Source organism: Arachis ipaensis, chromosome B7 (genome assembly GCF_059453495.1).
Source record: "Arachis ipaensis isolate K30076 ecotype BB chromosome B7, ASM5945349v1, whole genome shotgun sequence".
NCBI lineage: Eukaryota > Viridiplantae > Streptophyta > Magnoliopsida > Fabales > Fabaceae > Arachis > Arachis ipaensis.
Window position 1 is genome coordinate 21,915,732 of NC_142442.1, and position 25,647 is coordinate 21,941,378.

Here is a 25,647-nt window from a genome sequence, read left to right on the forward strand (position 1 = left end):
TTTGTTATTTATGTTATTGTTTATGTTGATGACATAATTGTTACAGACAACGACAAATAAGAAATAAATGCTTTAATTATTGACTCGAATAAAATTTTTTCTCTTAAAGATTTGGGTTATTTTAGTTATTTTTAGGCCTTGAAGCTAATTGTATGCCTCTTGAAAACTTGCTAATTACACGAAGTAAATATGCTTATGAACTTTCGGCAAAATCCGGAAGGGAAGCTTCAACTCAAGTTCAGTGCCTACTCCTATCATCTTAAGCCTTAAAATATCTACCACAGATTCAGAGTTCTTTCACAATCCCAAGTTATATCAATTTATAATTGAAGAATTACAATATTTGAATACGTAAATTTTTCCAGAATTACATATATTAGTAAATAAAATATTTATTTTATTTATGTAAAAAAATCTCGATCAATGTTACAATTCTTATTGATGTTGGAATGTGGTTTGATTTATCAATTTTTACGAGATTAATAACCTACTATACCAAAGATAACTAAGAATTTATTTTGGTTGGCTAAACCAAAAATCTAAACCTAGAGAAAAACAAACACAAAACTCATCATAAATAAATAATAATTCGATTTAACTTCACTTATAAATAATATTTTTAAACAAAAAAAGCTACATAAGTTACTTATTCTAATAAAAGGGACACTACAAGAAAAAAGGCCTGTCGGCACCCTTTTTTCTTGCCACGCTTTTAAAGCGTGCCCAAAAGTGGTCAATGGCCACGCTTTTACGAGGGTGGCAACTGATTTGTGATTTGGCCACGCTTTTTTTGCCACGCTTAAAAAGCGTGGCCATAGAAGGAAATCGGCAAGTTTTTTTAAAGGTGGCCACTGATTTGAAATTTGGCTACGCTTTTTTTTGCCACGCTTGAAAAGCATGGCCATAGAGAGAAACAGGCACGCTTAAAAAGCGTGGCTAGTTTGTCTTTCAATAGTCACCTTTTTAAAGCGTGCCCATATGCTGTATTTATTTTGGCACCCTACAAAAGCGTGCCGATAAAGTTTTATCCCCCAAAATTTAATTTTTATATTTATTTAGGCACCCTGCAAAAACGTACCAATAGAAGTCCCCCAAAATTTTAATTTCCCACCTTTTTTTTTCCACACTTAACATTTTTTAAGTTCTTCACTTTTAACCTAGCAGAAGTGATAACAGCCCTCATACATACACTTCACTTTTATTTCCAAATCTCCTTTAACCCTAGCTAGAAGCCATCGCACCCAGCGGCTGTTCATCACTACCGATTGCGATGACCGTCGCACCACCCAGCTCGCCTTCATCTAACCCTCACACCCAGCCCTCTCTCTGTCGCACCCTAGTTGTTTCTCAACGGTCTCTCGCACCATCAACGCTGCTCCGTCTACGCACCCAGGAATCGGCGCTGCTCCATCCACGCACCCTCGTCGGATTCGGAACCTCCATCGGCGAGGAGAAGAGGAAGAGGAAAACCTTAGAGGAGAAGCCCTCCGCCGATTCCGCAATCGAAGCTTTGGAGAAGAAGAGGAAGTACCACGAGTCAATTGAAGAGGAGGAACAAGACTCACACCCTCTGTGTGAGGTGCGGCCACTGCAGCTTTCACCTCCAGAAGAGTCGCTGCTCCGCCTGCGGTTCCCCCACTGCACGCAAGATGAATGTAAACCCTAATTTCTTCCATTTTCATTCATGATTCCTGATTCTACACATTTTAGTTTTAATCCTCACTTCATTCACCGATTCTCTCTTTTTCCTCATATTCCGATTCATCTCTTTTTGCTTGCTTCATTCATTGCAGTACGAGAAGGTTGAGAAGATTGGGGAAGGAACCTACAGCGTCATTTACAAGGCTCGCGACCACGTTACCAATGAGACCATCGCTCTCAAGAAGATTCACCTTGAGCAGGAGGATGAAGGCGTTCCTAGCACTGCAATTCGCGAGATTTCTCTCCTTAAGGAAATGCAGCATAGGAATATTGTTAGGTATTCTTTTCTTCATCCTAATCTCACTTCTTCTTGCTATTATTATTTGAATGCGTGTATCTCTGATGAATGCTGCTTTTTAGTAATTTGTGTTTATGGTTTCAATTGGTGAAATTCATGTGACGTGGAAAATTGGAGGGTTTCTGGTGTTCATTGTGTGTGGTGTTTTTGGTGAAATTGAGATTTCTTTCGTTTGGTGTTTTTGGTGGAAAATTGAGGCTTCATTGTATGGAAAATTACTATGGTGTGTGGTTTCACTACAACATTTTCAGGTTGAGGCAACATTTAAAAAGTATTGCCTAAAGGCTGACAAAAGGTTGCTTTTGATCTATGGCAACACTTTTGGACCTAAGGCAACGTTTTTGGGCGGCGTTGCATATGCAGCCGTTGCCTTAGATCAAGGCAACACTTTTTTATTTCAAAAGCAACGCTTTTGAGAGCAACACTTGGTAAGTGTTGCCTTTGGTTGAAAAACAATAATACTTCAAAGATGTGTTTGAGACAACACTTTTGCAGTGTTGTCTCTTCTCTCGTATTTTGGTCACTACTCAAAAGTGTTGCCTATTTGTAATAAAATGCAACTCTTTTAAGTGTTGCTTATAAGTTGGAATTTGCAATCCTTTGAAGTGTTGCCTATTAGTTTTGAATATGAAACCCTTTAAAGTATTGCCTTTTCTTTTGGATATGCAACCTATACAAGTGTTGTCTTTTCTTTTGGATATGCAACCTATACAAGTGTTGCTTTTTCTTTTGGATATACAACCATACAAGTGTTGTCTAATATTTAAAATATGCAACTAATAAAAGAGTTGCCTTTTTGATAAAAATAAAAATTATTTTGTAATAAAAATACAAAAAATTAAAATTTACAATAAAATTTTTTGTTTATACATGTGTAATTATTTTAATTAATAAATAAATATGTGCACAATAGAAAAAAATTATAAAAGAGACAAAACTAATAATAAAATTCTAATTAAAATAGATATTAAAAAGTTCAATTAGTATTTTAAATACATGTTCCTCAATAATTCTCAACAAAATAATAAAATTCTTGTCTAACAATAATTGTCATAACAAAATAGTAATTAATATTTATCAAAAAGATGTCAATCTACTTGCATATTTTATATCCATGCTTGACTTGTCCCATATGCTAAATCTGCAAATAATACACAACAAAAAATAAACAACTTATCATTAAAACTGAAAAATTATAATAAAAATTTCTTTATGATATTAATAAACAATGATCAAAAGCTGCTACTTTACCAATAAACAATGATCAATGATCCATAAACAATGATCAAAAGCATAGGTAAATTCTGTGTTGAACAATCTATGTTGTACTCGCAGTGTCTCTCACTCAAAGGATTAAAGACTTTTAAATAAACAAAATGGGAAAGAGGAGCAATTAGGGTTGGGCAATGAGAAATTTAGATTTAATTGAGAAAATTCAGAGAAGAACAATGAATTAATGTATGTACTACATTAACAGTAAGTTATTAAGTTGAATAAAAAAGCTAGTGATCAAGTGAAATCAAAATTGAAAATTAAAAATTGGTCAAAGATAGGGCTAGGGATTTCATTCTGAATCGATAGCTAGAGAGTGAAAAGAGGCAGGGGAGAGAACGTACCATATTTGTGTGAGATAAAGTAATGACAATGTTGCAGATATGGTGTATTAAACTATTAATTGATGATCTGAGAAAACAGCACTTCACCACCAAATTTAGAGTATAGTTGCGAAATTGTAAAATAACATATAACCAGAGAAAAACACAACTAGTAAGTACTTAATTGTTGATCAGAGTTTCATAAATACTTCAAATTTACTCACTTATGTACCAGATATGTGTGTTGTATAGTATTCGATACTCGTATTTATATTTGTGCAACATAAACCATAAAGAGAGAAGTGTCATTACTTGCCTGTGATAGAGGCATTTCCCTCAAGCTGGTCATATAGAAACTCCACAAAGTCTTTGTAGAATAAAATAACACCTGCAGTAACACAACAAACCAAAAAGTTAGATGAATATTTTTTTAAAAAAGAAAAAAAAAAGGGAAAACATAAGCAAACAAACAACGGAAGCCATACCTGTGAAAGGGAAAAAAAATTACCTGCCTATACATATAACAAATTATTGTCTCTTGAAAACTTTACAATGACGAGACAGAAAAAAAAAAGTAAAAACACAATAAAATTTAGTTTCATCTACTGATTTTTGCCAAGACTAAAGATCTAAGATGAACAGATTGATAATTAAACTATAGGAAACAAAAAGACAATTAGTAAATGAGAAAAAATCTTAGTGAAAAAAAAAATTTATTTTTTAAAATTTACCTGTGATTTCGTGTATGTATCTTTAGTGATGTTGTAGAATTCCTACACATTCGAGGGTTGATTTTCTCATAATTCCTAAACATTGAGAAGTGAAAAAGCAATAATTAATTAATTAATTAATCAATTAATTAGAATTATGAAGTTTGATAAGATATATCATAAAGAATTTATAGATAGGAATTTATCAATGTTAAAAATGGAGAGAAAAAGAATTTCTACTGCACACAACATATCACTAATTGCTTTATTTTCATGAAAGTTCTAAGTATAACAGTTTTGACCACTAACATGAATTCAAAGTATACTGAGAGTTGAAGAACTTGTCAAGAAACTCTCTTGAACTTTGCTGAATCTATCAACCTCTTACTCCTCCCTGAAGAAGTGATTTAAGCCGGCAAATACACAATAACAATAAAACATTGCAGTGATTTAATAGGATCATAATTAATTAAACAGTAATTTCTCATCAATGAAGAAAAATTATCATTACCAAAATTTCTCATCAACTTCAGCCATAACAAAGCTGAGTAAAGCAAGGAGCCTATCTGTTGTAGTGCATGATATAGGGGGGAGAAAGAAGAGTAAAATAGAACATACATCATTGAGTCCAGGAACTCTGAATTCAGGTTATCTTCCTTGACATTGTTGGAGTTAGATTGATGATTCATGTAATTCTCCAAAGTCACTGATATAATCTATTATATAAGCCAACCACCCAAACAAGAAACAAGACAGGAAGTCATCTGATTAAAGGGGAAAAAACAAAAGTTGTTGCAGCGAGTCCAAGGTAATCTTGAAATTTAATAGCCAAGTTTTGGTTCAAAGTTTAGAAAATAAATAAATATCAAACTGAATCACAATGTTTAAGACAACATTCCTTTCTCGTATATAACTGTTTGTCTTTTCGAGCTAAGGGGTACCCACTTTTACCACCAAAATTAATTTCCACACAGATACTTTTCAAAGGGATTGTATATCGCTGCACAGTATCCACGGAAACCAATCATACAATGATGTTAACCCTAAGAAAGGTTTAATAACCAAATACCTGGCATTCTATAAAATCAACAAGAGTGTTGCAGCCTAATATCCTGATTTCATCTATTCGAGACTGTTCTAGAAGAGTCCAAATTATTGCTAATAAACTACTGGCATATAGTGGCCTGCAAAATAGGAGTATCACTTGCATACTATTACATATTCTGATTATTTGAAATAGAGTGAAGTGGCAATCCAACAATCAAAATCAAATGAACCAAAGCTTTATAGTACAGCAAAAATTGGCTGTCTGAGACTGGTTCAAAACATTTGGAAAACTAAAAAAAAGCTATTGAACCGTTGGATTAGTCTTAGAATTGAGTAACAAAATTCATGGTATCAAACTATTTAGAAAGATTCATTACCTTCAAGGTGGTCCCCACTTCCCACATGTTACAACCATTGTTTTTTTGCATACACTGAATCATGATTCAGACTCAAAACTGGTTCCAATTTTTGTTGAAACTGTGCATGCAATAGCACTTGCATATTTTGGGTCTAGCGTTGCATATTAAATAGTCATCAGTGGATTTTTCATACTCGACACCACCACAAAAGAAAGATGAACAAGGAAAATCCAAATTCCAGAAATCGAGATCTGGATATGCCACTGCAGTATAAAAATCAGTTAGGATTCAAGGAACACATTTGCATCTTCGGCGGATCTGAGAATTCATCATATAGCTAATCACTTACCTGTAAAAGATAATGACTTTAACATAATAAATAAAAAGGAATGCTGGATGCTAACCTCAGAAGAAGAACATGTTGCTTAATTGTAGCAAGGAATTCTTTGACTCCTCCACTATAGAAGTACAGTGGAGGATAAACAAGTCCTGCACGAAGATTTTATTCACACCAGATAGAATTGTCAAAAACAGAAGGGTATAGAAAGCCACAAATATTTAAACCTACTCAAGGTAAAAGCAAGTCTCCATTGATGAGAGAATCCTATACATTTTATTTACATAATCAATGCTACCGAAAATGTTACCCCAGAAAAAATCCATTTAGATTCATCACAAGAGCTTCACCTGATGATAGAACAACAATGATATATTGCCATCCAAGTGCAGGTGAATGCCTCCGGATGGACCTAATGTCAGTGAAGGGCACCGCTCTTATGGTGTAAAGGCTTCTCTCTAACCAATAAATGGAAAAAACTTTAGCATATTAATACACCACACTGCACAGGATAATAAACTCATCCAGTCTACACCAAATGCGAATTTACCTTTCTCAGAAAGGCTCGCCTCTGAGCTATGGCCTTTGGAAGGAACCCAAGTCTAAAGTGAAGCAAAAACGAACACATTAGCACGAACAATACACTAGACCGAACGAAATGGATAGGAGCAAACAGAAAATGATCACCATGAACAAGGAAGTGCCTTGCTTAAACAGCTTCATTCTTCCACTAATTCTTTCTGATGCAAACTGCGTTGGATGAATTGCCACATTGTCCTTCAAAAACACAATCTCAGCATCGTCCCACTTATGAGGCGAGCTCACCTTAGTACTGTCGCTTCGCAGCATGACGCTAGCAGAACCCTAATCAAATTATATATGTTAAAAAAACATCAACTCAGTTAAATTTGTGATTGGAATGATAAAAATTAAGAAAGCAATTCAATAGTGAAGCATTCAATTGAATCGTGCAACCCTAATTGAAATGCAATCGGATCAGAACCGGAGAAATTGTGAAGTGAAAGGAGAGAAATAGAGAAATAGTGTTACTTGTTGCTGCGAAGCGGCGTCGTCGGATAAATTGTGAAGCTCCAATTCTAACATCGACGATATCGCAGAGAAGTGAAGATGAAAATAGAAAGCGAACTCACAGAGGAAATAGAGAGGAACAAGTTTAAAATTAATATACACAGCAACAAGTTTAACCAAAAATTAGGATTCAAAACACAAAAATGTGCTAAAATAGAATAGAGAAAGAACAGTAGAATCATCAGTACCTGCAGAATAATTCCAAAAACGAGAATCTTACAAAAAAACACGAGCAGTGATAATCGAACAGTGACCGGCGGTGATGAACACGAGAAGAGAGGATCGAAGCTCAATGAAAAGAGGAGTAGAGGATCGAAGCTCAACGAGCAGAGAATCGAAGCTCGTTCGCGAGCAGAGAAGATCAAAGCTCAACGATCGAATCCCATTCGCGAGCAGAGATTGAGATCGAAGCTCAATAAAGGAACGCGCGTCATCATCGAATGGATTGAAGAACCAGAGAGGAATGAATCATTTGGAATGGATTGGGGTTATGGATTTCATTAGGGTTGGGTTTTGCTAGCAACGAGAGACTCTTCTTTCTTTCTTTTTTCCATTTTTCTCCGCAAAATTGTCGTTTGAGTTATTTTTATTTTTTTAAGAAATATTAAAAATTTTAGGCAACACTTGAGAAGTGAAGTTTAAAATAAATTCAAAGAAAACTCTTAAAAAAAGTAATATATTATTTTTATAATAGTTATTTTTGTATATTTAATAGAGCAACACTTAATAAGTGTCTCCTAATTTATCAATAGCATCACTTATAGTGTGTTATTAAAAATTCGTTGTTATAATATTATTTTATTACTACTAGTATAAAAAGTTACCTTTATATATATTAGGCAACTTTTTTTAAGTGTTATCTTGAAGATATGTTGCAATAGCCAATAAATGTTGTAGTGTTTGTACTCTGTAAATTGTAATAAAATTATATATATATTGGAATGTCTATGATTAGTAGTTCAATCATGGTTAATCACAGAACCTGAAATGATGTTTCCTTCAATGTGAGACTTGTTGACTGTAGTTGATAGTCTGTGTTTTTTATTATAGATAACTGGAGCGTGAAGGCCATCCGCAGAAAGACCACCGGCACTGGCATGATGAGGTACCTCCGTCACGTGCCTTGCCGATTCAAGAGCGGCTTCAGAGAAGGTACCTCCACGATCTATTTTCAGATCTTCAGTAGTTGTGTTTTCCGTCAATCATCATTTTGTTAATGCGATCTTGTTTCTGTTTAACTAGGTACCGAAGCTGCACCAAGGAAGAAAGGAGTAGCTGCATCTGGAGAGACTGTACATGGGAATCGTCATCATCTTGGTCAAGCTCTTCTAGAAGAAACCAGAGTAGCGTTACAAGTATGAACCCATCCAGGATGATCTTGAACTTGGAAGCTCTAATTTCCCTGTGGTTCTCGTCTAGATTCCAATGTTCAATGAGAAAGAGGTCTTCTTAATTTGCTTGCATTTGCTTATCTCTAGTTTCTATTTTCCTCTGCCTCCTCTTTTTTATTTCTGTGAAATTTGGTTGGTTTTTTTGAGTTCTTTTTCTGTGTGTATATATAGGTATACAAAGTTCTTTTTCCTAGGCTAAATTGATTGGGTTAGTTACTAGCTCTAGCTGTTGAATTTGCTAGTGTGGGTTATTGTTAGTGTTATTGTTGATTGCTTGTTTCCATTTTGTGGTTCAGAGTCTGAAATCAAGGGGTATTCGATTCCCTAGCCGTGACAACGGGAGCTTGGCGCCTATTTTCACTCCTCTGCGTTCGATGTCTGAGGCTGAACTTGATCTTCCACACCAGACTCAGCATGATGATATTCCTGTGCAGAGTTTTACTCCTGAACAAACTAAGGAAGCTTTTGATGTTGCTAGAAACAGCATTGAGCTTCTTTCTACTATGTTGTCTTCTTCTCCACAACAAGATGTCTTGCAGGTAGATTTTATATATTTAGTTTGGTGTAATATTTGTTAGTATATATAGAAATATGCATGATAGTAGAAGCATATGTGCACACAACAGGGTCCAAATTAATTAAAGGTTCCATTATGGAATTGAAGAAAAAGTAGTAGCATTGGTTTTCTCTTAACTTTTTCTCATTGATTTCATTTGTAAAAAGTGAACCTCTTCTTATGAAAAGCATGTATATGGGGTATACATACTACACTATATGTATGTTTCTTTTTTTTTTTTTGGTGTGTCTTTCTCTGTTTGTTCTTGATTCATGCGTAGTAATTGAATTGTTCATTAGAGACTATTAATACCGAATTATAATTGTCTCAATATGTGACTAACACTACTGTTTTGTGATTAAATTTAATCTTAGTAATTCTTATTTGATTGAGAAACAGTTGTCATTGGCTTGTTTGTAGTATATATAACTATATAGCTCTTAATTCTATGGATTAATTTGGTTGTTGGAGAAATACTAGGTGTTAATTCTATCGATTTCCATAATTGATGCATGCATGCTATAAAGCTAAGTTATGGCTCCAAGGTGCCATACCTGTGTATACATGCTGGAAACTGTCACAAAATGGTTATATTTTTGCAAAATGTCAGAAAATTCAATGATGCACATACATATTTTCTTGGAAAATTGTAATGGAAACCTATGTTTTATTTTTTCACATGATGAGTTATTAGGAGTGTGTGTTCTGCTGACTCAGATTTTCTTGTCAAGTCCTGAATGAGTAGCTGGTACTATCATATGTTTGTACTGTCAATGTTTATTCTGCGGAAATTATGAAAATATTTGCTGTAAAGCTTCATAGCACAAGATCTGATTTTTCGGTATATTATTGTTGTTTTGTTTCCCTGTACAGTGAAGAAGAGATTGCTCTTTTTTTCTATCAACAAGGATGTCTGGGTATGTTCCATTTTATTTATCTCATGTCTTATTTATTCAATTTTCTCATAGATTCATAAAAAATGTCACTTTTTTCATAGATTTCATATCTAAAAACTGTTGTGGCTACTGAGCCAGCAGCTCCTGCTGAGCATAATGTTAGTTTGCTGACAGTTCCAAGTGCAAAGACTCTTGGAGAATAGGCTGGGATAAGTCTTTGAAAATTTGTTCTTCCGTGCAATTCATATCCTCTCAAACTTCTGTTTCCTTTAAATAAATCTTTTTCGCCCTCCTTGTAGTTGTGCAAGATTGATTTGGAAGGAAAAGCTAGGAAGGTAACTGGTTGCTCCTGCGTAGTTGTGAGTGTATAACAGCATTTTCAAGCTGATAGTTACAATACAAAACTGCAGTATGTTTTGTGTAATTGTGCTTAGACTTGTTGAAATCATTATTGAAGATAAAATGGTTGAGTGTGTTTTCATGGCATTTCTTTTAAACTTGTTGCAGGTAAGAAGAATGGGAAGTAAAGAAACTGCATTGATAGTCATGCATGAAGAATATAAAATCCTCAAGTGCTACAAAAATGATAGAAGTTCTTCCAAGAGGGCCATCTCCTTTCTCTAAAGCACAATGCTGTGAGCTACAAGATTCAGCATCATGACTTTTTGCTTATAAACCGCGAAACTCAACAATATTATGTTTGGATTATTGATATTTATTTCTTAATTTCTTTATTTCTACACAAAAAATGACAAAGAGATAGAATAAGTTAATGACTTTTAATAAGTTTTATGTATTGATATTTTTTATCCCAGTATTGATATTTTTTATCCCAATGTATTTTATAACTACTTTGGTTATAAGAGATTGATATAGCTAATTTGGTTTGAATTTTATTAATGTAATACTAATTTTCATTAATTAATTTTTTTTAAATGATATTCACAGATTTTTATTAATATTTTTAATTATTTTTGGAGTACATTAGAGTACTGTAAAAGCATATCAGATTTTTTTTTAATTTGATAGGGATATAGCCACGCTTTAAAAGCGTGGAAATAGGTCCATGATTCTTTGACTATTGGCATGCTTCAAAAGCGTAGCCATATCTTTTACTTTTTGGTACGCTTTTAAAGCGTGCCGATAGGTTAATACATATGGCTATGCTTTTAAGCGTGGCGAGAGTTAAAAGCGTGGCAAAAAAGAAAGCGTACCGATAGATCCACAAAAGCGTAGCGATAGAGCAACCGGCACGCTCGCAGATGTGACCCTTTCAAAAGCGTGCCGATAGCTCAAAAAGCGTGGCGAAAAGCTGTCGGCACCCTTTTTAGCACTTTTCGGCACGCTTTAAAAGCGTGGCAGAAAGCTTATTTTCTTGTAGTGGGAAAAAATCTTCACAAATTAGGCAATATAAGACTTCTAACAAAGCAAAGTTTATTATCTTAAATAATGCCATACTTGTATTTCCTTTAACGTGAAGATAATAGTTGAGGAGAATATATTATTAAATAATTTAACATATTCGATTAACAATTTCGTTAGGGAGGCAATGGAGAATTTAAATAATGTGAACAATAGGTTATAGATTTAGTCCAATATATGTAAAAAACTAATGTAAAACCTGTGCGATGCATGGGCTTACATTTTAATTTGACATGGTAAATCGAAAATAATATTTTATAATTATAAAATTTTTCAAGTTTAGTATAACACTATCATCGTCATTATATAATAAACGTACCTAATATGTTGATTTATCTTTACTCAAAGTAAAATATAAATGGAACCGTTTGAAGTCTATAATATTCTTGAGCCATAAGGAAAGAGACCTCAAAAAATAAGAACATATATAACTGTAATAGTAGCATGTCAATTTTATACTAAACTCTATATTATAAGGCTAATGAAAATTTATCAACAACCTAATATTTTACTAACCTCATTAGAAAAGCAATTGGCATATGATATTGTGCTCCATGTTACACATTTTATTTCAAGTCTGAAAGTATAGTTAATAAATTAGTTATATCTACGACAAATATTTGTACAAAAGTGTAAATCATAACATGCTACTAAAATGAAAATACTATTTTCTTATCTAAATATTATTAAAAACTTCGTTGAACACGACATTTATTGTTGATGAGTTTGGATTGCTGTCTTCATCTAGAATTAGAATGTTCAGACCATTACGACTCTTAACTCTTGACAAAACAACGTAAAGTTGCCCATTAGTGAACACTGATTTTGGCAAGTAAAGTCCTACATGTGATAATGATTTACCACAGAGTGAAATACTTTAGTTTTTCAATGTTTTTTCCCTCATATATAATATCCCGTCAGTCAATAACATCACAAACAGTTTTCTCAATTGATGATCAGACCTCATTAATAGCTGCAATGAATTTTTTATCGTCACGCAATAGTCCCATAAAATAGAAAGCATCTTGGAAGCTAAGATATGTAATCCCATTAAATGTCCTAATAGAGTCATATGTTGTGCAACCTTTTAGAATAATTAACAAAATTCTCATATAGTAGATATCATCATGAGAGAATTACCGAAATACTCTGCAACATCCTGCATTTTTGAAAATTTAAATATGAATAAATTGTGATTTTATCTTATTAAGTTTAAACTTTATAATTTTAGAAATTATTTTATTAGAAATAATTAAATAGATTCGGAGATAATTTCATTTTAAACCAATTAAGATTCTTAAGTAATTTTATATAATGGAATATTTTGTATAATTTTAGTAATTGAAAAATAAAAAAGAATTGTACAATTTAATTTAATTAACTTTTATTCTGAAAAAGTTACGATTTATTTTATTAATTTGATATCTTATTTTATAAATTAATCAATTAAGAGTAATTAAATTAGTTTTATTAATATTTAGAGTTAAGTTAATTAATATTCTTGTGTAAATTTTTATAATTGGTTATTTTATATAATTTTAAATTAGAATTCAGTAATGGAAGTGTTATATAATTAAATTTAAGAAATTTCTATTATGGATAAATTATGGTTTATTTTATTAGTTTGAGCTCTTAGAGATTAATTTATTAGAAATGATTAAATGGATTTTTGTAAATACTTTAAGTTTAAGTCAGTTAATATTTTTGTACAACTTTTATTATAATTAGTTATTTCATATAAATTGAAATTAAAGTTCTGGTGATGGAAAAATAATAAAAGGAAATATGATTTAATTTGTCTGCCAATGACTGGTCTTGATCTTATTCTAGGGTTGGACTGGTTATCCAAGAACCATGTTCTGCTCGACTGTTCTGCAAAATCAGTGTGCTTTATGCGGGAAGACATAGAAGGGCCGATTGTGGCAAATAGCTACTACTTGAATTCTATGATGGTGAATTGTTCTGGGCTGAATGTCAGGGTATCATGTTGTTAACTGCGAGTGTTTCAGGTGATGATCAAAGCTTGGAGCGAATTCTGGTTGTGTGTGAGTTTCTGGACGTGTTTTCCGACGATATTGATGAATTTTCACCTAACCGAGAGGTTGAATTCGCTATTGAGTTGGTGCCTGGGGCCGGTCCAATCTCGAGTGCTCCTTATAGGATGTCACCTCTAGAAATGGCCGAGCTGAAGTCTCAGCTAGAAGATCTATTGGGTAAGAACTTTATCTGACTGAGTGTTTCTCCGTGGGGCGCGCCAGTGTTACTGGTGAAGAAGAAAGACGGGAGTATGCGCTTATGTGTTGATTATCAGCAACTAAACAAGATTACTGTGAAGAATAAATACCCGTTGCCAAGACGACCTGATGGACCAGTTACAGGAAGCCGGTGTGTTCTCTAAGATTGATCTACGATCCGGATACCACCAGATAAGGGTCAGAGATGAGGATATTCCCAAAACTGCCTTTAGGACGCACTATGGTCACTATGAATATACAGTGATGTCCTTCGGATTGACTAATGCTCCGGCGATATTCATGGATTACATGAATAGGATTTTCCATCCATATTCGGACAAGTTTGTTATTGTGTTCATCGATGACATTCTTATTTACTCTAAGAAAGAGGATGAGCATGTGGATCACTTACGAACTGTGCTGTAAATCTTGAAGGATAGGAAGTTGTATGCTAAGCTATCTAAGTCTGAGTTCTAAAAGACTGAAAGGAAATTTCTTGGCCATGTGGTGAGTAAGCAGGGAATAGTAGTAGATCCTGCTAAGGTTGAAGCAGTGATGAATTGAGAGCGACCAATTTCAGTGACAGAGATCATGAGTTTCTTAGGTTTGGCGGGTTATTATGGGAGGTTCATTAAAGGATTTTCACAGCTCACTCTGCCTTTGACCAAGCTGACTAGGAAGGATGTACCTTTTGTGTGGACTCCTGAGTGCGAGGAGAGTTTTCTTACATTAAAACAGAGATTGACAACCGCACTCGTATTGGTGTTGCCTGAGCCGAGTGAACCATTCGAAGTATACTGCGATGCATCACTGAAGAGTTTAGGATGCGTGCTGATGCAGCACCATAAAGTCGTAGCATATGCCTCACGCCAGTTAAGGCCGCATGAAAGGAATTATCCAACTCACGATTTGGAGCTTGCTGCCGTTGTGTTCGCTTTGAAAATCTGGAGACATTATCTCTATGGTGTCAGGTTTCAAGTTTTCTCACCCCATACTGTGTTGTTGTTTTCAGATGCAGGTCGAGAGGCTCCTCGCTAGGCGTCTGGATTCCCGCAGCGGAGTAGTCCCTGAGTTCTTTTGGTTATCAGTTTATGTATATATGTACTTAGCTTTCTCTCCAAGAAACTTGATTATTTTATCCCTCATAGAGGTTACAGGAGAGTTAGGGCCTTGTTTTTGTATTTTGGGTGTTTTGGGATACTTGTATATGTGTGTAAATATTCTCCGGCCAGCCTTGGCTTCGCAGGCTAAGTCAGGAGCTAGTTATGATGTATTCTTGCCTCTTTGTTCACTCTTTCGTTTATTCATATCTATAACCTTTAGGTTTCTTAGCACGCAAGTAATTCCGTTCTCTGAGTGTTGTGCTTTTTATTTTGCGATTTTGCTTTACCCCTTTTTCAAGGCTCCTAGTATATTATATTTTTCCATTATTATACGTATGTATTTACTAATTAGAGGTCCGTAACACCACACTACTTCTGTTCTACGACTTAAGCGTAAAGCTCTAAGTAGTAGGGTGTTACATACTCCAAATTAGTTTTTTAAATATTTTTGGTCGAAAAGTTTAGTTATAAATATATTTTAATCACAAAATATTTTTATTTTATTAGATAAATGAGTTCTAATGTCAAATTCTAGTAAAAAACTTTTAATAAATTAATATCAATCTTTATTTAAAAAATATCAAGAATTTCTAAAAGTTATAAAAATTTGTAAATTATGATTATTATTTATATTTTAATATTAACATGCCAATTATAACATTTTACATAAAAAGATAGAAAAAAGATATGTTCATCGATAACAAAATTTTTTCAACAAATTAAAATCTTTCAAGTGAAAAGAAGGTTTAATATTACAAAAATATTCATAATAAAATAAGTTGAAATAACAATTTAAAAATATAAGAATAAACTTCTGAAATAAATTCAAATACATAAATTTACAATGAAGTTAATATCAAAATTTTTAGATTTATAAAAACAAATATATGATTACCCATGATCGATCTCTAATTCAATAACATTGTATTTGGTAGACTGGTCATCTTTTTCAAGAGTCCTTTCACTCCCAATTCCAGGAAGATATCCAATAACATCTACAATAGATTAAAATAAAAAAAATTTGTTGTCAATAAGTTTGTTAAGAAAAAATACAATTAAAATTATCAATAAAATAAATAAATTTATCAATGAATTATACTTTTTCTAAAACAATAAACTTACCAACCAATAGGTGTAATTGAACCTAGGAGTATTAAGAGTGTCAAAACTCACAAAATTAAATCCATATAATGGGATACTTGATGATTCTGGAATCATGTGCACATCGATATGTTGGTTTAAATTAACCACATACTCATAATGTGTAGTCTTGAAGTTACCCACATTTAGCCCACACCAAAATATCTTATTTGATAAGATATTGCATCTCTTAGCAAATTCATTAATCGAGACACAAGAGCCTTCTTAACTGAAGTGTGTATTTTTTCTCTCTAGAATTGATAAACAAAAATCAAAAAACAATTAAATGGGACAAACAAACAAACTTAAAATATGAATAATATAAATTTAATATTATTTAAGAAATTGGTAGAACAATCACGTCTTCATCGAGCCAAACCATCTCAATTGAGTATGATAATGGAGAATTTTCGTAGTTTGGTAGTGTCTATAACCTTATCACTTGTATACGTACACACAAATTGTTAACTGTAGGATTATTTTTGTAATTTTGTGAATACCAGCCATTGAAAAAAGTAGAAAAATCTTATATTTTGGATATATGTAAAGAAAAGAATTTATGTGTTTTAAATTATTGTACTATACATGTCTCATAACTTATACTTTTATAGTTGACCACAGCTAGAATTCTCTAAATTTAACTTTAATTTAAATTTAAATTAAATTTACAGATAAAATAAATATATAAATATATTTAAAATATAAATTCTAAGAAACACATATATCCAAAATTTTTAACATAGCGCTCAAATAAAAAGAATCAACAAAATTAAAAAAAATGCCTTTTTAACTATAATTGACGCGTATTAAACATAGTAGAGATCTTATGCGATAAAAATTATTACTTAATTTATAAATAAAATTTCTCTTAGTAAAATTTAAATAATTAAATAATATCTTTATTTAGTTTAATAAATTTAAATTAATTTTTTTGAAAATTTTAATTTATGAACAAATAATTTAAAATAAAAAATTAATAACTTAAGTAAATAATAATTTATGATTTAAAAGCTAAGAGTAATCTCTAAATAACTTAAAATTTAAAAAATAACAACCTATACAAATAATTTAAAATTTAAAAAATAACTACCTAAGCAAAACAACTTAAAATTTAAAAAATAACAACTTAAGTAAAACAACCTAAGCAAATAATTTAAAATTAAAAAGTAACAACTTAAACAAATAATAATTTATAATTTATAAATATAATTCTAAAAATTTCTAGTGACGACACCTAAGCAAATAAATTTCTAAACTCAACATATAAACGCCACGTTAAAATAAGAGCTCCCCATTTATATTACTATAAAGATAAACAGTACTACACAAATTACCTAAATAAAAAAATCAACTTATTTATTCCAAAAATATAACCATTTCAAACTCTAATTTACCAAAACATTTCACTCCAATACCCTCTTCTTTCCCAACGAGCTGCCACCCCCACCTTCATCAATAATCATCCCATTTCACCGTCGTTGCTGGGCTTGCCACACACCGCCACCGGTGTCACTCATCCCTAGTAAAAATAACCATCTACTTAAAGACAAAAATAATCATCTGCATACCTAATGAATTGAACATTCAACATATTTTAATTATATAAAACTAAACCAATCTAATCAAAATAATCATCCACATAAGAATTAAAATAACCATCCGCATACCTGCTAAAATGACCATTCTAAACTGGCCAATGAAATAGAAGAAGAAGAAGGAGATGAATGAACACAATAACCAACAAAAAAACGAACAAAATACAAGAAGTCAGTAGAGAAAGATGTAGAGCAACGCTTTGAAATTTGCAAAGAACCTGAGAATGGATTGAAGAAGGCCATGCTCGAAGAGGCTTGGGATCAAGCAGCGAGCATACTTGCCAACTTGGTTGGTTGGCTATGGCTTTGTCTTGGCGCATTGCATTAGAATAGGCCGGTGCGTCAATAGAATCTGCTGCGGTGGTGGTTGGAATTGTTGCTGGCTGGGGGGGCTGCCAGGGCGCCGGAGGGGACACGCCGGGAAGAAGGGGAAAGGAGATCATTGGGATACGGAGAAACAAGGGGCACAATTTAAAGTGGTGGTGGTGTATGCGGGGGACCGTGGCGACGTCAGTGGGAGATAATGCGAGCGTTAAAACTTTCTGCCAGGAGGCGGTGATTGCAACGGCACAGATGAGACTGCGACGGCGAGAGAGGATACCAGAGACCGCAAGAAAACAAAGATATTATAAATAACTGTCTAAATAAAAATTACTTAAACTGTAAATCCTAATTTTTAAATTTTAAAATTTTATAATTAGATAACTAATTTAAAAATTAAATTTTAATTATAATTGACATTCCAATTTTAAATCATTGTTTACATTGTTCATTCAAATCATTGTTTTTCTTATTTTCTCTTCGATTAAATTACTCAACAACCCTTGTCATCTAAATTATCATAAGAGTATGCAGTTTATATACCTTGATTTGATTCCCATTACTTCTAAGGAGAAGGTATTGACACAAGAAACCTGGAGCACTTGAAGGCCAAGCTCCTTAAACGCTTCCAATATGAAAACCGACCCTTTTGCAATTCCTTTGAGTCAGCAACCTTATCATGGACCCCTCTTCTTGTGCTTCAACTTTAAGCTGCATACAAATACATCAATACCTTCGTTGTTTATTCGTTTAAAACTAAGAATATTCCTTTAAACATTAGTTTTAAAAACTAAAAAGACTAAAAAATTCCTTAAATTAGAGAGGTCATCAAAATTTTTTCTTTCCGCCTAATTATCTTCATATTTTGATTTAGAGAAAGAATCTAAATAGAATCTAACAGAAACCAGTATAAGAATAAAGTAAAGAGAAAAACGTAGTTAAGAATTGGTACCTAACCAAACTATATTAAATCATTAAGGAACAGATTCAATTCTTTGCTTCATTCGCATTCTTTTTTTTTCTTTTACAAATTATATATATAGTCGTCAGCTTCCTTCAATAATATAGTCATCACTAGTTTCAATAATTTTTTAAATCTTTCGGCTCTCTAGCATTATTCTACTTCTTCAATTTTTGCTTCCTTTCGTTCATTTGCCATGTATGTATGTCATTGAGCTATACCATATAATATATGGACATAAAAATAGTAGTAGCAGGCATATGTGCTTTTACATAAAAAAAAAGTTTTTAATCAATTTTTGTTTACACATTTATTTAAATTTTTTTTATAGTATAAAAGATAAATATTTTATCTTCTCTTGCTTCCTATCAACTATTGAACAAAAATTTATTAGTTCTTTTGTCAGCAGTTAATTAACAATGCTTAAAAATATAGGCTAAAATTATATTGTTAAACTGCTAAACTAAAATAATTAAATTAATAGCTAAAAATATTGGATAAAAATAATAAATTTTATTAGTCATTCAACTTCATTCTTATTTAATTTTTATTTATAACATAGTGTGATGATGATTGCAGTAGGCAAGTCAATTAGAATAAATAAAAAAACAAATTTTACGTACATCTCAAAATTGAGTGTTATTTTAACTTGGTACAGCCCTTTGTTTTCAAATTAATATATCTGTTATTTGTTATTTAAAAAAAATTTATTAAATAAACTATTATTTTTATTTACGAAAGTTCAAAATTATAATATTTGTGGATAAATTTATATCAACGTTCTGAATATTCAGGGGTAGAAATAATAATTTATCAATTTTATTAAGCATGCATGCACATGCACATTACATTGTTTGGTAACATCAGTTTTTTTAATTTATATATAGATATGGGAAATCAGGATCAAGTTACAATAGAGCTTCAAGCATTGCTGGACAAAGAGCCTCTGATTGAAACCAAAAGCTGTAGCATCTACAAGGTGCCCGATGAAATCCGCCAATCAAATGTAGAAGCATACATTCCAATGGTGGTTTCAATTGGCCCTCTTCATCATGGAGATTCAAGGCTGCAAAAGATGGAGGACCACAAGCTCCTTTACTACAAACATTTCATTCAAAGTTCCAATGCAAGTTTATCTGAATTGGTGAGTTGCGTGCGAGAGTTGGAGCCACAAATCCGTTCATGTTATTCCGAGAAGATCGATCTCACAGCTGACGAATTCGTGAGGGTAATATTGGTAGACTCTGCTTTCATAATTGAGCTTCTCTTAACAGATGAATGGGCAAAGGATGATGTTATCTTCTTACAACCATGGCTGTTGAGTCGAATAGCATCGGATTTGATATTACTTGAGAATCAACTTCCTTTCTTTGTTTTCGAGAAGCTTCACAATTTAGCTTTTTCATCTTTTTTATTGAATAACGGTCATCATGAATTCCCTTCGTTTATGAAGCTTGCTTTTCGTTTCTTTTCATTTACTCTCAATTTCAACAAATCGCCGGAACCACCACATGATAGCAGCATATTGCACTTCACGGATCAGATTAGATACTTGTACTTGATGAAGCAACGACCTTCTAAAAGAGAACATAAACCGTTAGTTCTCGGTTACACTGCATACGAGTTAGTTGAAGCGGGAGTGAAGTTCGTAGTAAATGAATCATCATCAAGTCGTGGATGCATGCTAGACTTGGAATTTGAATATGGTACTCTTAAAATTCCACATATTGTAGTGGATGATGGGACAGAAATTTTGTTGAGGAACATTGTGGCTTTAGAACAGTGTCATTATCCTCAAGAACACTACATCATTGACTATGTTAGATTCTTTGGTCAACTCATCAACACAAACAAGGATGTTGGTGTTCTTATTAAAGCTGGAATAATTGATGACATGGTTGGTGGTAATTATGAAAGCTCAGTGGCTAAGTTATTCAGCGATGTTAGGAAGAATATTACAGTGACGAGTGCTAATGTTGATTATCTCAAACTTTGCCATGATTTGAATGCTTACTATAATCATCCATGGCACAGTAAAATGGCAACTCTGAGGCGTGATTATTTTACCACTCCATGGAAGACAGCAGCTTCCATTGCTGGAATTTTTCTGCTAATTCTCACTGTTATTCAAACTGTATGTTCTATTCTCCAAGTTTTATGTTCTTAAATAATAATGTAGACATTCACAATTCACTAAGAAGGTGCGGATTACTGCAAATGCTGCCAACAATGTTATGTTCTTTGTATGTGACTATTATTTTGAGGTTTTGAATTGATATTGTTTCTTCCATTGTTCTAATTGCATTCCATTTTGTTAATGAGATAATGTTGAGAAGATCTAGCTAGAAAACAAAACACTGGCAAAGTTGATATGTAACTGAAAAGGAAAACAATATAATATAATCAGGAGTTAACAGTAAACAGAACAAGTTAGAGCCTACTAAAGTAAAAAATCCTCTGGTCCGTGTCTTAAAGCACCATACACAGCAGGATCTGCTAAATTAGGATTGTCGGATCCACCTGCCAAAATAAAAATAGTGATTACCTTTTGGTTTGACAAAATCAAATCGAACAAAAGTGAAGCTAAACTAGTTGGACTTGGACATATATATTATATACATAGATTGTAGTTTTATAATTGAACTCCTCGTCACCTATTATTAGATTGTGTTTATCTATAAGTATCAGACATTAAGAAAAAAATACAAAGAGAAAAATTATGTTTGATAAATAATATTAGTGAGTCTCCAATTTAAATAGGGTCCATAATTTAAATTAAAAAAAAAATTAAGAACTTGTTTGTGTAAACTTTTAAAAAAAAATCTTTTTTTGAGTTATTTTTTTAAAAGATTTTATGAAAAAATAAAAATAATTTTATGTTTGGATATTTCATGCAAAAAGATTTTTTTATCTATCAATTATGTTTGGTATAACAATATAAAAGTACTTTTTTGTTTATTTATTACATGAAAAACATCTTTTTTCAAGAAAAAAATCTTTTTAAAAAAAGATATAAATTGCAACTTCTCAAAAAAGATATTTTTCTTATTTTTTCAGTTTTTTTATTTTTACTACTAGAAATTTGCTAAACACAATAAAAAATAAGAAAGATCTTTTTTCATTAAAAAAATATTTTTTTATCAAGATAATGACATCCAAACAAGTATTAAAGCCACATGAAGTAAAGAGAGAGATTCTCTAATTTTATTTAAAAAAAAAAAGAAGCAAAGAAAGATACCGAGAGAGTGAGTGAGACGGAATTGACAAAGAGAAGAGAAAAAAGAAAAAAAAGAAAAAAAAGAATAGTTTTAAGAAATTTTAGTATGTTGTTTCTGGTGTAGAGATGAATATTAGGATAAACTTGCTACTTGTATTGTCTTTTCTTTTGTCTGATTTGAGATACCTATTTATGTGAAAGGTTTATGTTGATTCCATCAATTTTAATGATGTATCTTATTGATTGTTGAGATAGTCTATTACTACTAGAATGGCTATTTGTGTACCCATTATTTTGATAGTAAAAAAATTTTATTGGACTAGATCCCGTGAATTTTTTGTCTTTCTTTTGAAAGTTTTTCTACGATAAAAATTATGGTGTTTGATTATTTAATTTCTGCCATTGTATTTGCTGCTTGGAGTATCTTTGATATTGCCTATTTAATTGTACAAATTGTAGAAAAATTATTGTGGTACTTCTTCTGTTAAACAGGTTCTTGTCTGAACTTCGATTTTTTCCAATAAAGTGGTATCAGAGTTTTGATTGTTTATTTCTATACTGATTAAATGAAGGAAATTATTCAGGGGCCAAATATGATTAAATTAAATTCCAAATATTACTCAATCTGAAAGACCCTCATGGAAGATATGTTGTATAATAAGGACTTATATGATTCTATGAAGGGAGATAAATCCAAAGGTACCAAATCCAATGCTGAATGAAAGAAGTTGAATTGGAAGGCAGTTGTTTTGATTAGGCAATGACTTGATTTTAGTGTGTATCTACATGTTAACAGCGAAACTAATGCTGAGAAGATGTGGAAGAAATTAAAAGAGCTATATGAGAGGAAGAATGTGCAAAACAAAGCATTTTTGACTCGGAAGCTAGTCAGAATGAAATATATTAATGGTAAATCAATGCCTGAGCACTTGAGTATATTTCAGGAGGCTGTGAACCAACTGACAAGCAATGTGTTTTTTTCGATTTTTAACAAATCGATGGTGGTTTGATTCTAATGGTCTGGGAGCGAAACCTACTCCTCTTTTGTGGTTACTAGTTTTATTTGCATCAAAATCTATGCCTTTGATAATAACGAAGAAGAAAGAACCAAGCTTTGCAGAAATTCAAAATGAACAATAAAACTTAAATGGCTTGAATAAAAGGGAAATCAAATTACAGAAAGGAAAAGTGTTTGGAAAAATAAATGGTAAATTAAAAGGTAAAGACTGGAAAGGGTAAAAGTTGCTGAATTTAAAGGAAAGGAAAGAACATTGCAAGGAAGATAAATTGCATGAAAAGAAAGTTGTAGGGAATTTAAATGAAAAGTAAAGACATGGAAGGAACCCTTCAAAGAAAAAGACTCTTGACTGACTCAGAAAGTTGTTGGGGATGTGAGTGAGTGTGTGTATTTTCTCTGAAAAGATTCCAACCCCTATTTTCTAAAACTTTCTAATATTTATAACCCACTTCCATAACCAACCATTAATTACACAACGCTGCCCTGTATGCGAATTCTTAGGTAACTGTTCCCGCTCTTTTGCCCATGAGCGTTACCAATAATTTCCTAACTCAAAGAAAGTCTTCAACTTCCCTGTTCGTGTAACTGTTCGATTCTCCATTCGAAAAAATTATTCGATTCTTCATTCGAGTAATTATTTGATTTGTCAAGGTGTCTAAGTCGAGTCCGTGTCCGATAACTTCCGATTAATGCTTGCACGTGCGTCTTTTCAGCCTCTACTTCGTTCCTGACCCTTCACCAGTACTTCAAATCAGTTTAATCTTTCGAAAATAATATTTCGACTAACAAATTGCCCCCTAGGATTAATGTGTTTGCCTTCGAAGTCATTTCTTGGAAGATGAAGCACTTAATCCTAATCCAGTCATCAGTCACTTTAACTGATCATAATTACCATTTACCTTTTCCATTAATTCTGACCCATTGGACACATCTTCCACGATTCACACTTTCTCTCTCCACTACGTCGCCTTCTTTGCGAAGTCACCTCCTTTCTCTTTGAATTCCCTCTATAATAACGGCTAAAACAAAACTTCCTTTAAAATCAGCACTTCTATCTTTTTTCGACTTTCTCGGATCCTTATTCTCTCAACTTCTCTTACATTTTCCCTTCTCATACAACTTCTATTCTTCGACCCTCATTTTTCTTTGCTCACCAATGACTGCTTCTTCATCTCACGTTGCTACTCTGGACAAGGGCAAATGTCCTATGGTGTAACCACCGGCTCCTCCAGCCTTACACGTGCTAAACCAGGTCAATGATGAAGTTATCGATGACCCACAACTTCAAGTTGATGACTCCAGGATTCTTATTCCCTTCACTGTGGGTGAGGATACCCACTGCTTTGTTGGCCCCATTGGAAATTTGGAAAGGACAAACAAGAAACTCCCTTTCTTCCCCAGTGCTCAAGGAGAAGATTCACTGATTAATCAGGACATCGACATCCTATTCTTCACCAATCAGAAACCCTTTAGGAATAACCCTAAAATCACCCCTTGTGGTACTGATTTCACAGCCTGGCATGGGCGCCTTGTACCATCGAAGAATGTTGCTTGGGGGGCTCTTGGGATTCAAGATCTTCTGAGACTTTTCCATTTTTCTCCTTCGATGCTCCCTTGGATGATTAGGGCTGTGGCCTTTTTCTGGAAGCCAATTTGTTTTGTACACTCTCAGAGTATTAAGATTAATTTCTAATGGTAGCAAACAGTGGATTCTCAGATACCTTAATGGTACTTCCAGAGTTTATTTATGCTTTGGGAGTAGCCAACCTGTATTGGATAGTTATACTGATGCAGATATGGCTGGGAATCTTGATTCAAGAAAGTCTACTTTGTAGGTAGGACTGGAAGTGAGTCGAGTTAGACCAAACTCAAGTTCGGCTTACAAAAATTGAGATTGGCTCACGGCTTGACTCATTAATAATCGAGCCTATTTCTTAAACTCAAGTTTGGGTCACCAAAAGCTCACGAGTTGGCTCGAGCTCACGAGCCGACTCAAATAATAGGAACATAATCTATAATTCTATATCAATAAATTATAACTTATATATTTTAAAAAATATTTAAAAAGATCAATTTTATATATTGTTTATCTATCAATAAATTATAAATTTTTATTTATGTCCTACATCAAAATTATATATAAAAAATAAATATAAAATTTTAAATAGTTAAGATCATTAATATATATAATTATATATAACTATTTCATATGTATATATAATATTAAAAATATAGATTAAATGCATATATATATAAAATCGAGCCAACTCACGAGCTAATGAGTTGAGCTTATCCAAACTCAAACTCGACTCATTTAATTTATGAGCTCAATTTTAGGCTCAAACTTGACTCACCAGCTCACAAGTTTAACTTATAGAGCTATTAACGAGTCGAGTTCGAACTGGCTCATGACTTGGCTTGACTCACTTCCAACCTTATTTGCATGGAGAGTTGTGTTGTGACAATTCCGACTTCAGAAATATGTTGCTTTGTCTACTACAGATGCAGAATACATTGTTATTATTGATGCTTCTAAGGAACTCTTGTGGATGAAGAAATTGTTAGAATAAATTAATTTCGATATCCCAAATCATCCATATTGAATCATCAAAAAAATATATATCATACTCGAATGCGGAAGCGTACCTGAATTCATA

General features: G+C 32.7%; 2 protein-coding genes across 3 annotated transcripts; both read left to right on the top strand.

Moving 5' to 3' along the window:
* The first annotated feature begins 1,270 nt into the window (after positions 1 to 1,270).
* Positions 1,271 to 8,497, top strand: LOC148550562 (uncharacterized). The gene is made up of 4 exons (XM_088494537.1): positions 1,271 to 1,655; positions 1,793 to 1,978; positions 8,187 to 8,288; positions 8,379 to 8,497. Exons 1-4 carry the CDS (start codon positions 1,271 to 1,273, stop codon positions 8,495 to 8,497), a joined length of 792 nt encoding a protein of 263 aa, XP_088350663.1.
* A 10,361-nt stretch (positions 8,498 to 18,858) lies between these two features.
* On the top strand, positions 18,859 to 21,054 carry LOC107608316 (UPF0481 protein At3g47200-like). 2 transcript variants are annotated; one of them, XM_016310146.3, is made up of 2 exons: positions 18,859 to 18,953; positions 19,643 to 21,054. In XM_016310146.3, the coding sequence occupies exon 2, from the start codon at positions 19,645 to 19,647 to the stop codon at positions 20,920 to 20,922; it is 1,278 nt and encodes a 425-aa protein (XP_016165632.2). In that variant the 5' UTR covers positions 18,859 to 18,953; positions 19,643 to 19,644; the 3' UTR covers positions 20,923 to 21,054. The 2 variants fall into 2 exon arrangements, with proteins under 2 accessions (XP_016165632.2, XP_088350096.1); XM_088493970.1 differs by having other exon boundaries at positions 18,887 to 18,957.
* Positions 21,055 to 25,647: the final 4,593 nt, after the last annotated feature.